Source organism: Natator depressus, chromosome 15 (assembly GCF_965152275.1).
Source record: "Natator depressus isolate rNatDep1 chromosome 15, rNatDep2.hap1, whole genome shotgun sequence".
In the NCBI taxonomy this organism is placed as follows: domain Eukaryota; kingdom Metazoa; phylum Chordata; order Testudines; family Cheloniidae; genus Natator; species Natator depressus.
The window spans coordinates 20,706,900-20,720,395 of record NC_134248.1 but is presented as its reverse complement, the minus strand read 5'-3'; the positions used below and the strand labels follow the sequence as shown (position 1 = coordinate 20,720,395).

The 13,496-nt window shown below is 44.5% G+C and overlaps 1 protein-coding gene across 1 annotated transcript in view; it reads left to right on the top strand.

Moving 5' to 3' along the window:
* The first annotated feature begins 4,183 nt into the window (after nt 1-4,183).
* ADGRD1 (adhesion G protein-coupled receptor D1) overlaps nt 4,184-13,496 on the top strand; it is a 250,026-nt gene continuing 240,713 nt past the window's right edge. The window contains exons 1-2 of the mRNA XM_074972786.1: nt 4,184-4,747; nt 4,837-4,873. Coding sequence (XP_074828887.1) covers nt 4,682-4,747; nt 4,837-4,873 — 103 coding nt within the window. The 5' untranslated portion in view covers nt 4,184-4,681. The remainder of the gene's footprint in view (nt 4,748-4,836; nt 4,874-13,496) is intronic.

Here is a 13,496-nt window from a genome sequence, read left to right as displayed (position 1 = left end):
TCATCCAAGTACTTTCTGTGAATTGTGTTTGGTCTGAAGGTTGTTCAAGACCAGTTCACCGTGATTATTTGCCTTTTGAAATTCAAGTTGGGTTGGTTAGTTTTGACAGGACACACAAGGTGCCTGGTATTGCTTCAGTTTCTTGGTTGGAATAGTGTATCACATGTACCAGTTTAAGATTTGCCTTTTGCAGATATTCTCTGATATCTGTTTACAGTTTGCTATTTCCACACAAATTCCTACCAGTGAATGTGATTGCTTTGATTCCAGCAGATTTTTTTTTCTGTAAGAACATCTACTTTCCCTTAATAGGCCTCTTTGCAAATATTGTAAATTCCTCTCTTTCACATTTTAGCTCTTCTCCTGATTTTCAGCTGCAGCTGTTTATAATTTCTAGTAGAGCTGTCAAGCGATTAAAAAAAATTTATCGCGCGATTAATTGCACTGTTAAACAATAATAGAATACCATTTATTTTAATAGTTTTGGACATTTTCTACGTTTTCAAATATATTGATTTCAATTACAACACAGAATACAAAGTGTACAGTGCTCACTTTATATTTATTTTTATTACAAATATTTGCACTGTAAAAACCAAAAGAAATAGTATTTTTCAATTCACCTAATGCAGGTATTGCAGTGCAATCTCTTTATCATGAAAGTTGAACTTACAAATGTAGAATTATGTACAAAAAATAAATGCATTCAAAAATAAAACAATGTAAAACTTTACAGCCTACAAGTCCACCCAGTTCTACTTCAGCCAACTGCTCAGACAAACAAGTTTGTTTACATTTACGGGAGATGCTGCTGCCTGCTTCTTATTTACAGTATCACCTGAAATTGAGAACAAGCATTTGCATGGTGCCTTTTTAGCTGGGGTTGCAAGGTATTTACGTGCCAGATATACTAAACGTTTGTATGCCCCTTCATGCTTCAACCACCATTCAAGAGAACGTGCGTCCATGCTGATGATGGGTTCTGCTTCATAATGACCCAAAGCAGAACGGACCAACGCATGTTTATTTTCCATCATCTGAGTCAGATGACACCAGCAGAAGGTTGATTTTTTTTTTTTCTGGTGATTAAGGTTCTGTAGTTTCCACATCTGAGTGTTGCTCTTTTAAGACTTCTGAAAGCATGCTCCACACCTCGTCCCTTCCAGATTTTGGACGGTACTTCAGGTTCTTAAACCCGGGGTAGAGTGCTGTAGCTCTTTTTAGAAATCTCACACATGTACCTTCTTTGCATGTTGTCAAATCTGCTGTGAAAATGTGCTTAAAATGACCATGTGCTGGGTCATCATCCGAGACTGCTATCACATGAAATATATGGCAGAATGTGGGTAAAACAGAACAGGAGACCTACAATTCTCCCCCAAAGCGTTCAGTTACAAATTTATTTAATGCGTTGTTTTTTTTTTTTTTAAGGACCATCATCAGCATGGAAGCATGTCCTCTGGAATGGTGGCCGAAGCATGAAGGGCCATACGAATGTTTAGTATATCTGACACATAAATACCTCTTGCAACGCCTGCTACAAAAGTGCCATGCGAACGACTGTTCTCAATTTCAGGTGACATTGTAAATAAGAAACAGGCAAGTGTTTCTTGTCTGAGTGATTGGCTGCACAAGTAGAACTGAGTGGACTTGTAGACTGTAAAGTTTTACATTGTTTTGTTTTTGAGTGCAGTTCTGTAACAAAAAAAATCTACATTTGCAAAAAGTTACACTTTCACAATAAAGAGATTGTGCTACAGTACTTGTATGAGGTGAATTGAAAAATACTGTTTCTTTTGTTTATCATTTTACAGTGCAAATATTTGTAATAAAAAATAATATAAAGTGAGTACTGTACACTTTGTATTCTGTTGTAATTGAAATCAATATATTTGAAAATGTAGAAAAACATCCAAAAATATTTAATAAATTTCAATTGGTGTTCTATTGTTTAACAGTGCGATTAATCGCAATTAATTTTTTTAATTCTGATTAATTTTTTTGTGTTAATCGTGTGAGTTAACTGCGATTAATCGACAGCCTTAATTTCTAGGAGTGGTGTTACTTAGCAGTTAATGGTTTTGCAAAAATCTTAGCTTTTCTCCTAGGCAGGAAGGGACTTCTGGCTGTTGATAGCAGGTGGGGAATAGGGTTGAAAGATGTATGGTAAGATTCAAAAGGAGGGGAGGCAAGGGTCTGACAAGGGTAGAGCCACCTGGGGGATAGAATTTCAGTTCTGCAAACAAAACTTAAGTTTTTGCACTTCTTTTTTTTTTTGTTCCAAATTGGGATGAAAGGCCAAAAACTCGAATTTTTCACAGAACTGAAATTCTGCAGGATTCCATTTTGGAAACATTGAAATGTTCCTGCAGTGCAAATGTGTTTTGATGTAGCAGTCTACCAGGTATGCTGCTGGGGAGCCCAGAAGTCCAGGGAGCTGAGCAAGCAAGCTGACAGCAAAGCAGATGGCTGGCTGGCTAACCTAGTTTCCATCAAAGCTTTTGAGGGCAATTGACACACTTCTGCAGAATGTTTCAGTTTTTTCACATCAGCATTTTCAAATGGAAAACTGTCTGTCAGGAAAAATTGTGACCAGCTCCAGACTAGAGGCCAGGAGGGGAAGAGTAAGGTGAAGCCAAGCACCAGAACTGGGTGAGTCAAGGAGGGCATAGGCACCAACTCTGTTGGAGCTTCGGGGCTCAAGCACCCACCACAGGGCCAGATTAATCTTTTGTGGGTCCTGGACCGTGGCCTGATTCTCCCCCCGCACCCCGCTCTGCCTGCATTCTGTCCAAGGCCCTGCCCCCGCTCGGCCTCTTCTCCCCCCGCCCCAGCCGTACCTGCTGCTTGCACCCCCTGTCAAAAACAAAAGTCCATGCCTGTGAAGGAGGGTTCAGGGTCTGGAGGGGGTGGGCCTAAAGGAAGGCATCAAGGATTAGAAGTGGCTGGCACACGGTCTTTGAAGGGGAGGAGTAAAGGGAGGGGTGTTGGGAGCAGGAAGGGGTAGTTTTCTGATGGGGGGGGTTGGTCGGGGAGGCAGAGGAAACGGTGGAGGAAAAAGAGGGGGGGGGGAAAAAGGCACAAAACTGAAAATTGTCATCTTTTCTCTGAGAAAAACACAGAATTTTAAAACACAATTCTGTGGAAATTTGTTTTTGAAACAAGACCATTTTTGTCCAAAAAAGTGTAAAATGAAAATTTTGACCCATTCTAGTTATCAATGTTATGTTAAATACAAAATGACTGTTAGTGCACACAGTATGGGTTAGAGCAGTGGTTCTCACACTTTTGTACTGGTGATCCCTTTCACCCAGCAAGCCTCTGAATGCGACCCCCCCTATAAATTTAAAACACTTTTTTTTCTATATTTAACACCCTTATAAATGCTGGAGGCGAAGCAGGATTTGGGGGGTGGAGGCTGACAGCTTGCAACTCCCCCACATAATAACCTTGTGACCCTCTGAGGGGTCATGACCCCCAGTTTGAGAAGCTCTGGGTTAGAATAAAACCGAGGCTCTGATAAAGGACTACTCAGGAAACCTGTTCAGTACAATTTATTCTATCAAAACTGAGGGTGAAGGGCTTGTGGCTAATGTACACAGCTTGGCGTTAGAAGCACTGGGTTCCATTTCCACATCTTCCATAACCTTCCTGTGTGACCTTGAGCAAATCAGTTAGACTTTCAGTGCCTTAATTTCCCTATTTATACGCAGGGATAATAAAACTCCCCTATCTCTCAGGAGTGCTGTGAAGCTTAACCACCTTACATATATTAATGATTTTAGTTCCTCAGAGACAAAAGCTCTGGATAAATGCTAAGTATTATAATAAACGGTTTGTTGATTGTCTCACAAAACTTGTGCCCCTAACCTATTTTATGGTTTTTAAGAATTTGAAATATTAATATTTGTACTGGCTTTGTTCCTTCTTTCAGTGTGCAAACTTGCAAGAAACAATTTTGACAGTGGTTTCTTTAATCTGTTTTCTGAACTACATTGACTTATTTCCACGTGTTCCTAGCAGGCTGGTGTTAGGACCCAGAAAGGAGACAGCAGCAACAAGATATAAATAGAGTACGAGAATGGGACAAAGTTTGAGAAGAAAGCATGACATCACTCGGACTTTCTCTCCACCCAAAGAGATCTTGGATGAAGGTGCAAACGTGAGTCAGACAAGCAAGAAGTTCGCAACTCATTTCAATCCAGTTCCTATCCAGGAAATAGTGGGAGTTTGCCTTATGTACAATAAAGAGGTATTTTTTTAATTGAAGAACCAAAACTGACTTTGGATCTTTCACAAAGTGAAAACAGTTGAAAGTAAAAGACAACGATAGAAAGCAAAAGTTGAAAAATAAGATCTCTCTTTTTTGGCACCAATTGCAGCAGAATTATATGCATTTTTTTCTGTGGAACTGTACGTTTTTGCAACTAATAGATTTCATCTTATAATTTTGCTCCCATCATAGTAATATATTTATGAATAACAAAAGGAATCCAAGTTTGAAGGAGGCAAATATTTCTGAAGGATCTGGAAGCATATTTTGCTGTCACTGAAGGAATGGACATCTTGAACCTGTGTGGAAAATGCCTCTTTTAAAAGAAAACAAAGTGGCAAAGGAAAATTTGTGATTGAAATCTCAAAGGAATTTGGTCTCAGTTGCACTTTTAACCTCGAAAAGACCATGAACAATTTGTTGTCTCTGCTCTGTCATTATTCCTTGCTGATTCTATTTCAGTCTAAATATCAGGTAATATTCTGAACATGATTAACATTAAGATTTACTTGGATTTCCTTTTAGTGATATGTTCACTTCACAATGTCTTGTTTTATGTGCAGGTGTATGGAAACAATTCACGACTATCCAAACACCCAGGTAAGAAATTTTTTGTTTTATCATTATTATTACTGTACGACCATCTTGTGCTTAATTGTTACAGTATGTTTACTAAAACTTTTGCTTTCTGATATGCACATCTCATTTTCTTACATGCATGAATAAGTACCGTGCTAAAATATAATGTAGGGCAATCAGTCTAGAATACTAGACTACCGTAATCTATTACAATTGCAGTTGTCAGTACACTGACATTCTGCATAAACAAGTACAAAAGGAAATGCTGCTTGCATTTACACACACTAGTTTACAAACCATTGTGTTTTGAGACTCTGTTTACAACTTTTTTTTTTAACCTTGAGCTGCTCTTGGAATCGGTGCTGTGGTAGCATGCAGCACTTCAAATTCACTGACTTCTACCACTAGAGATGCCAGTTTGTAAACTTTACGGTGCATTTGCATAGCTTCAGTCTTTCTTTCTTTCTTTTTTTTTTTTTATTTACAATTAAGTGTAATTTGCTCAGGACTGAACGTAAGCATGTTTTTCTTCTGAGCTCCAGTCATCTGTTTTCAATGCAAAAATCACTCTGACTAATTTTGTGTGTCTGTAACTGGAAAGATCTTCCATTCACACACACACACAGTTTAACCTCATGGTGGTGTACAAGTACAACCTTACTCTTTAACCAATCCACCGACTGCCTTGTGCTTTTAATTCCTACCCATACGTACATACGTACGTACTTACAAAATTAAAATCCTGCTTCTAGCAAGAAAAGCTCTATGGTGCTATTGCAATATGTCTGTCCCACCCCCGCCTTGTTATCTCAGTCCTAATTACAGTATGCCTAAACTATTGCCCTTGCTCATGTGGGTTTCTTTTGTTTCTCCTTCGTCTAGCAAATGTTAATTCATGGCCTCAATTCCTATAGATAAGGCTGGTCAACCTTTAGCTGGTGAAGCAATATAAGAAACCTAGGTTTTAGCTCAACTTTATATATTGGGCAACCCGGTTATAGAACAGTTACAATTTTGTAGTATGGAAACCTAGTATGGGGACGTAGCATCACCCGGATCCCTAAATCATACTATTGATTTGAACTATGTTGTAATTTGGTCTTCTGGTTTGGTTCTATGGATAGCATAGACAGATCCTTTATGGTGGTTACAAAACAAAAGGGAAATCCAGGGAGCAGGTATAGTAGTGGTTTTCAAACTGTTAGAGCCCCCTCAGGATGGATTGGTCATCAGCTGGAGTGGCGGTGTGGTTTAATGCATAAGATACTGGACTGGGAATCGGAAAGATCTGCATTCTAGTCCTGGCTCTGCCACTGGTCTATTGTCTGATGCTAGGTAGGTCACTTCCCCCCTGTGTTTGTTTTCCCTCCCTAGGTTTGTCTATTAGGACTGTAGGCTTTTGAGGTAGGGACTCTCCTGATGCGTTTGTAGAATGTCTTGCATAATGGGGCTCTGATCTCAGTTGGGGCCTCTAGGTGCTAGTGTAATACAGCTAACGATAATGAAATGCCGTGTTGTGTCTCGGTTAGTTATTGCTATCTGTTCATTTTCTCTCTGGCTTTTTTGATTTCCTTTGGTAGCTCTGAATCCCTTTTCTCATTCCTCACTCATTTGAAAATTAAATGCTATTGGGAGCGGTAGATATCTGCGCAAAGGAGCATCGCAAACCAGTGTGCACACTCTATGCTTTGCCCGGTTTGCTGTCACAAAGAGTTGGAGCTGCTACGGGAAGCAGATAGAAAAATTGGGTCAGCATCATCTGCCCATGTAGAGTCTCCTGGTGCCCTGGAAAGCTGCTGCCCTCATTTCCTCTGGAGGGTGCCAGTGTATGCTCTTGGAAGACAGAACTAGGGCACATGCCAAAGCTTCAGGGACCCAAAGGAAAATAAGCCCCCTCCTAATCCTATACCTCATTCCCTTGGGATTCTTTTCACACCTAAACTCCCAGGAGGAGCAGGGGCTTTGGTTGGTCGTTCAGGAAATTAGTTCAGATTACAAGAGTGCGTGTGTCTCTTGTGGTTTATCTTTCTGTCTCTCCCAGCTAGGTCATAGGTTTTGCAAGTATGCAAAGTAATGTGTGGCACCATTTCGCCTCATCCACACCTGTATCACTGTGTACCAATGACATGCTCTCTCAGGCTGTAGTTTCTTTGAGAGAGGTTCTCTGACCACTGCAAATGTTTCTAGGCAAGGAGGGCAGATGGAGATTCCAGTTTCTTGTATAATCAGTGGTGTTAGATGGATGGTTAAACAGGATAATACTTGGGCTGGCAGGTTAGGTGTGAAGCAGGGCTGCAGCATATGCAGCTGCCTTAGGGTATGTCTACACTACGGAATAAGGTCGAATTTATAGAAGTCGGTTTTTTAGAAATCGGTTTTATATATTCGAGTGTGTGTGTCCCCACAGAAGTGCATTAAGTGCATTAACTCGGCGGAGTGCTTCCACAGTACCGAGGCTAGAGTCGACTTCCAGAGCGTTGCACTGTGGGTAGCTATCCCACAGTTCCCGCAGTCTCCGCTGCCCATTGGAATTCTGGGTTGAGATCCCAATGCCTGATGGGGCTGAAACATTGTCGCGGGTGGTTCTGGGTACATATCGTCAGTCCCCCCTTCCCTCCCTCCCTCCGTGAAAGCAAGGGCAGACAATCGTTTCACGCCTTTTTTCCTGAGTTACCTGTGCGGACGCCATACCACCGCAAGCATGGAGCCCGCTCAGGTAACCGTCACCGTATGTCTCCTGGGTGCTGGCAGACGCGGTACGGCATTGCTACATAGTAGCAGCAACCCATTGCCTTGTGGCAGCAGACGGTACAATACGATTGGTAGCTGTCCTCGTCATGTCCGAGGTACTCCTGGTCGCCTGTGTGAGGTCGATCAGGAGCGCCTGGGCAGACATGGGCGCAGGGACTAAATTTTTAGTGACTTGACCAGGTCATTCTCTTAAGTCCGGCAGTCAGTCCTATTGAACCGTCTTATGGTGAGCAGGTAGGCAATATGTCCTTCTGCACCATCTGCTGCCAGCCAAAGATGTAAAAGATAGATGGAGTGGATCAAAACAAGAAATAGACCAGATTTGTTTTGTACTCATTTGCCTCCTCCCCTGTCTAGGGGACTCATTCCTCTAGGTCACACTGCAGTCACTCACAGAGAAGGTGCAGCGAGGTAAATCTAGCCATGTATCAATCAGAGGCCAGGCTAACCTCCTTGTTCCAATAAGAACAATAACTTAGGTGCACCATTTCTTATTGGAACCCTCCGTGAAGTCCTGCCTGAACTACTCCTTGATGTAAAGCCACCCCCTTTGTGGATTTTAGCCCCCTGAAGCCAACCCTGTAAGCCGTGTCGTCAGTCGCCCCTCCCTCCGTCAGAGCAACGGCAGACAATCATTCCGCGCCTTTTTTCTGTGCGGACGCCATACCAAGGCAAGCATGGAGTCCGCTCAGCTCACTTTGGCAATTAGGAGCACATTAAACACCACACGCATTATCCAGCAGTATATGCAGCACCAGAACCTGGCAAACCGCTACCGGGCGAGGAGGCGATGTCAGCGCGGTCACGTGAGTGATCAGGACATGGACACAGATTTCTCTGAAAGCATGGGCCCTGCCAATGCATGCATCGTGGTGCTAATGGGGCAGGTTCATGCTGTGGAACGCCGATTCTGGGCTCGGGAAACAAGCACAGACTGGTGGGACCGCATAGTGTTGCAGGTCTGAGACGATTCCCAGTGGCTGCGAAACTTTCGCATGCGTAAGGGCACTTTCATGGAACTTTGTGACTTGCTTTCCCCTGCCCTGAAGTGCATGAATACCAAGATGAGAGCAGCCCTCACAGTTGAGAAGCGAGTGGCCATAGCCCTGTGGAAGCTTGCAACGCCAGACAGCTACCGGTCAGAGCTACCGGTCAGTTGGGAATCAATTTGGAGTGGGCAAATCTACTGTGGGGGCTCCTGTGATGCAAGTAGCCCACGCAATCAAAGATCTGCTGATATCAAGGGTAGTGACCCTGGGAAATGTGCAGGTCATAGTGGATGGCTTTGCTGCAATGGGATTCCCTAAATGTGGTGGGGCCATAGACGGAACCCATATCCCTATCTTGGCACCGGAGCACCAAGCCGGCGAGTATATAAACTGCAAGGGGTACTTTTCAATAGTGCTGCAAGCTCTGGTGGATCACAAGGGACGTTTCACCAACATCAATGTGGGATGGCCGGGAAAGGTACATGACGCTCGCATCTTCAGGAACTCTGGTCTGTTTCAAAAGCTTCGAGAAGGGACTTTATTCCCAGACCAGAAAATAACTGTTGGTGATGTTGAAATGCCTATATGTATCCTTGGGGACCCAGCCTACCCCTTAATGCCATGGCTCATGAAGCCGTACACAGGCAGCCTGGACGGTAGTCAGGAGCTGTTCAACTACAGGTTGAGCAAGTGCAGAATGGTGGTAGAATGTGCATTTGGACGTTTAAAGGCGCGCTGGCGCAGTTTACTGACTCGCTTAGACCTCAGCGAAACCAATATTCCCACTGTTATTACTGCTTGCTGTGTGCTCCACAATATCTGTGAGAGTAAGGGGGAGACGTTTATGGTGGGGTGGGAGGTTGAGGCAAATCGCCTGGCTGCTGGTTACGCGCAGCCAGACACCAGGGCGGTTAGAAGAGCACAGGAGGGCGCGGTACGCATCAGAGAGGCTTTGAAAACCAGTTTCATGACTGGCCAGGCTACGGTGTGAAAGTTCTGTTTGTTTCTCCTTGATGAAACCCGCCGCCCCTTGGTTCACTCTACTTCCCTGTAAGCTAACCACCCTCTCCTCCTCCCTTCGATCACCGCTTGCAGAGGCAATAAAGTCGTTGTTGCTTCACATTCATGCATTCTTTATTCATTCATCACACAAATAGGGGGATGACTACCAAGGTAGCCCAGGAGGGGTGGTGGAGGAGGGAAGGAAAATGCCACACAGCACTTTAAAAGTTTACAACTTTAAAATTTATTGAATGACAGCCTTCTTTTTTTTGGGCAATCCTCTGTGGTGGAGTGGCTGGTTGGCCGGAGGCCCCCCCACCGCGTTCTTGGGCGTCTGGGTGTGGACGCTATGGAACTTGGGGAGGAGGGCGGTTGGTTACACAGGGGCTGTAGTGGCAGTCTGTGCTCCAGCTGCCTTTGCTGCAGCTCAGCCATACACTGGAGCATACTGGTTTGGTCCTCCAGCAGCCTCAGCATTGAATCGTGCCTCCTCTCATCACGCTGCCGCCACATTCGAGCTTCAGCCCTCTCTTCAGCCCGCCACCTCTCCTCCTGGTCATTTTGTGCTTTCCTGCAGTCTGACATTATTTGCCTCCACGCATTCGTCTGTGCTCTGTCAGTGTGGGAGGACAGCATGAGCTCGGAGAACATTTCATCTCGAGTGCGTTTTTTTTTCTTTCTAATCTTCACTAGCCTCTGGGAAGGAGAAGATCCTGTGATCATTGAAACACATGCAGCTGGTGGAGAAAAGAAAAGGGACAGCGGTATTTAAAAAGACACATTTTATAAAACACTGGCTACACTCTTTCAGGGTAAACCTTGCTGTTAACATTACATACATAGCACATGTGCTTTCGTTACAAGGTCGCATTTTGCCTCCCCCCACCGCGTGGCTACCCCCTCAACCCTCCCTCCTCCCTGTGGCTAACAGCGGGGAACATTTCTGTTCAGCCGCAGGCAAACAGCCCAGCAGGAATGGGCTCCTCTGAGTGTCCCCTGAAGAAAAGCACCCTATTTCAACCAGGTGACCATGGATTATATCTCACTCTCCTGAGGATAACACAGAGAGATAAAGAATGGATGTTGCTTGAACGCCAGCAAACATACACTGCAATGCTTTGTTGTACAATGATTCCCGAGTACGTGTTACTGGCCTGGAGTGGTAAAGTGTCCTACCATGAAGGACGCAATAAGTCTGCCCTCCCCAGAAACCTTTTGCAAAGGCTTTGGGAGTATATCCAGGAGAGCCGCGAATGCCAGGGCAAAGTAATCCTTTCACATGCTTGCTTTTAAACCATGTATAGTATTTTAAAAGGTACACTCACCGGAGGTCCCTTCTCCGCCTGCTGGGTCCAGGAGGCAGCCTTGGGTGGGTTCAGGGGGTACTGGCTCCAGGTCCAGGGTGAGAAACAGTTCCTGGCTGTCGGGAAAACCGGTTTCTCCGCTTGCTTGCTGTGAGCTATCTACAACCTCGTCATCATCATCATCTTCTTCGTCCCCAAAACCTGCTTCCGTATTGCCTCCATCTCCATTGAAGGAGTCAAAGAACACGGCTGGGGTAGTGGTGGCTGAACCCCCTAAAATGGCATGCAGCTCATCATAGAAGCGGCATGTTTGGGGCTCTGACCCGGAGCGGCCGTTCGCCTCTCTGGTTTTCTGGTAGGCTTGCCTCAGCTCCTTCAGTTTCACGCGGCACTGCTTCGGGTCCCTGTTATGGTCTCTGTCCTTCATGCCCTGGGAGATTTTGACAAAGGTTTTGGCATTTCGAAAACTGGAACGGAGTTCTGATAGCACGGATTCCTCTCCCCATACAGCGATCAGATCCCGTACCTCCCGTTCGGTCCATGCTGGAGCTCTTTTGCGATTCTGAGACTCCATCATGGTCACCTCTGCTGATGAGCTCTGCATGGTCACCTGCAGCTTGCCACGCTGGCCAAACAGGAAATGAGATTCAAAAGTTCGCGGTTCTTTTCCTGTCTACCTGGCCAGTGCATCTGAATTGAGAGTGCTGTCCAGAGCGGTCAAAATGGAGCACTCTGGGATAGCTCCCGGAGGCCAATACCATCGAATTGTGTCCACAGTACCCCAAATTCGACCCGGCAAGGCCGATTTAAGCGCTAATCCACTTGTCAGGGGTGGAGTAAGGAAATAGATTTTAAGAGCCCTTTAAGTCGAAATAAAGGGCTTCATCGTGTGGACGGGTGCAGGTTTACATCGATTTAATGCTGCTAAATTCGACCTAAAGTCCTAGTGTAGACCAGGGCTTAGTTACACAGGCCTAAATTTACCACTTCTGGTTGTTGCACAACCCTCCCCTGCCTCTGCTGTGGTGTTTAGTAATCACATCAGCACGATTCCCTAATCCAAAAGAACCCTACAGTCTTCAACCATTACAGCTCTGAAATTGTGTCAAGGGGACAGAGAAGAGAGCAAAATCTAAAGCAAGACATTCTTTGTGCTGGCTATGGTTTCACGGAAGGGGTGGACAAAACCCTTCAAAGTCTACAATGAAAATGAAAAACCCCCCCTGTGTGTCCAAAACCAGGGTCCATATGATGACAGAACCCCTGTAACACTGTCAAGGTGAATGGAGCATTGGGGATGAGCTGCAAGTGGCAGAGAAAATCTGCTTGTGGTTTGTTTTTAACTTACACACCCAAGTTTTATAAGGTCTTTGGAATGTTTGGCTAGCGTACATACTGTATGTTCATTTGGGCAAGTTCTGCACCCCTGTTACTATTCTCACTCTGTTTTCAACTTGCCTTTCTGTTTCCCACCCCGTGTCCTTCCTTAGGTCCCTGGGAGATTGGTAGGGAATCTAAAGAAATTCTAGGCGAGTGAGAGTTATTGACACCATGAAATTTATGTGAGAGGGCCACACTAAATCATTCTGATACCCTTATTTGGGATCAGTAGTAGTACTTTACTACTTGGGTAATCCCACTGAAGCCACTCTTTACCTTTTGTGAGCTTCTCCTTATGTGAGCAGTCCTACTGGCTTACATGGGACTACTCTTGTTAATAAGAGTTTGCAGGACCAAGTCTTCAACTGGGCCTCCAAAGTGCAGTCCAAACATAATAGCAAATATGCATCGCAATAATATATGTTAGTGTGTGTGTACACATGTGAAAGGTAGGGAGGTAGGTTTTCTTGTAGTTGGCTTGTTTTGTTTTTCCTCTCTTTTACTCCTTTCTGCTGCTTTTTTGGCGGGGAAGAAATGAGGCAAGATGCTAACATGGAAAGGTCTAGCAGAAGTACTAGGTTTTGTGCAGGGAGCTGAAGAACGACAGGGCTATCATTTGGCAAGCAAGACCAGTGAGGGGGTTCTAGGCATGGAAGAAGATATAGTGACATGCATGGGACAAAGAGCAGTTGGGTAGGGGGTGTGAGTGGATTCTAGGTATTTAGCCATTGAAGGTGACTGGAAGACAACCGTTTGTCTTGTAGCTGGTTTTGAAATTTGTTGTTGTTCTGCATTGGAAGGAAAGACTTTTGTGTGTTTGCTCTATAGTCGGGTGGTTAGGGCACTGGCTTACGCTGTGGGACTTCTAGGTTCAAGTCCTGCCTTGCCTGGTTCAGGGTAGTGTTTTTCATCCCAGATCACTCCGATACCAGCAGAGTAGGGACTCAAACCTCGATCGCTTGCGTCCCAGCTAACTAGTCAGCTATAGTCTCTCTCTCTCCTCCTCCCCCTTCGCCACAACAGTTTATTGGAAACTGATAAGTCCCTGCAAAATGTTTCATCTTCAATGAAAGAGCATATGTTGCTAAAATTTCATTTTGGCAAAAATGTTCCAACCAGCTCTGCTATTCCTGGTGTATCTGTTTTGTGGTTTAATAGACGACTTGACTCTCGGGTACTTCCTAACTAGCACAAAATTCAGTTGAAAACACAACTGAA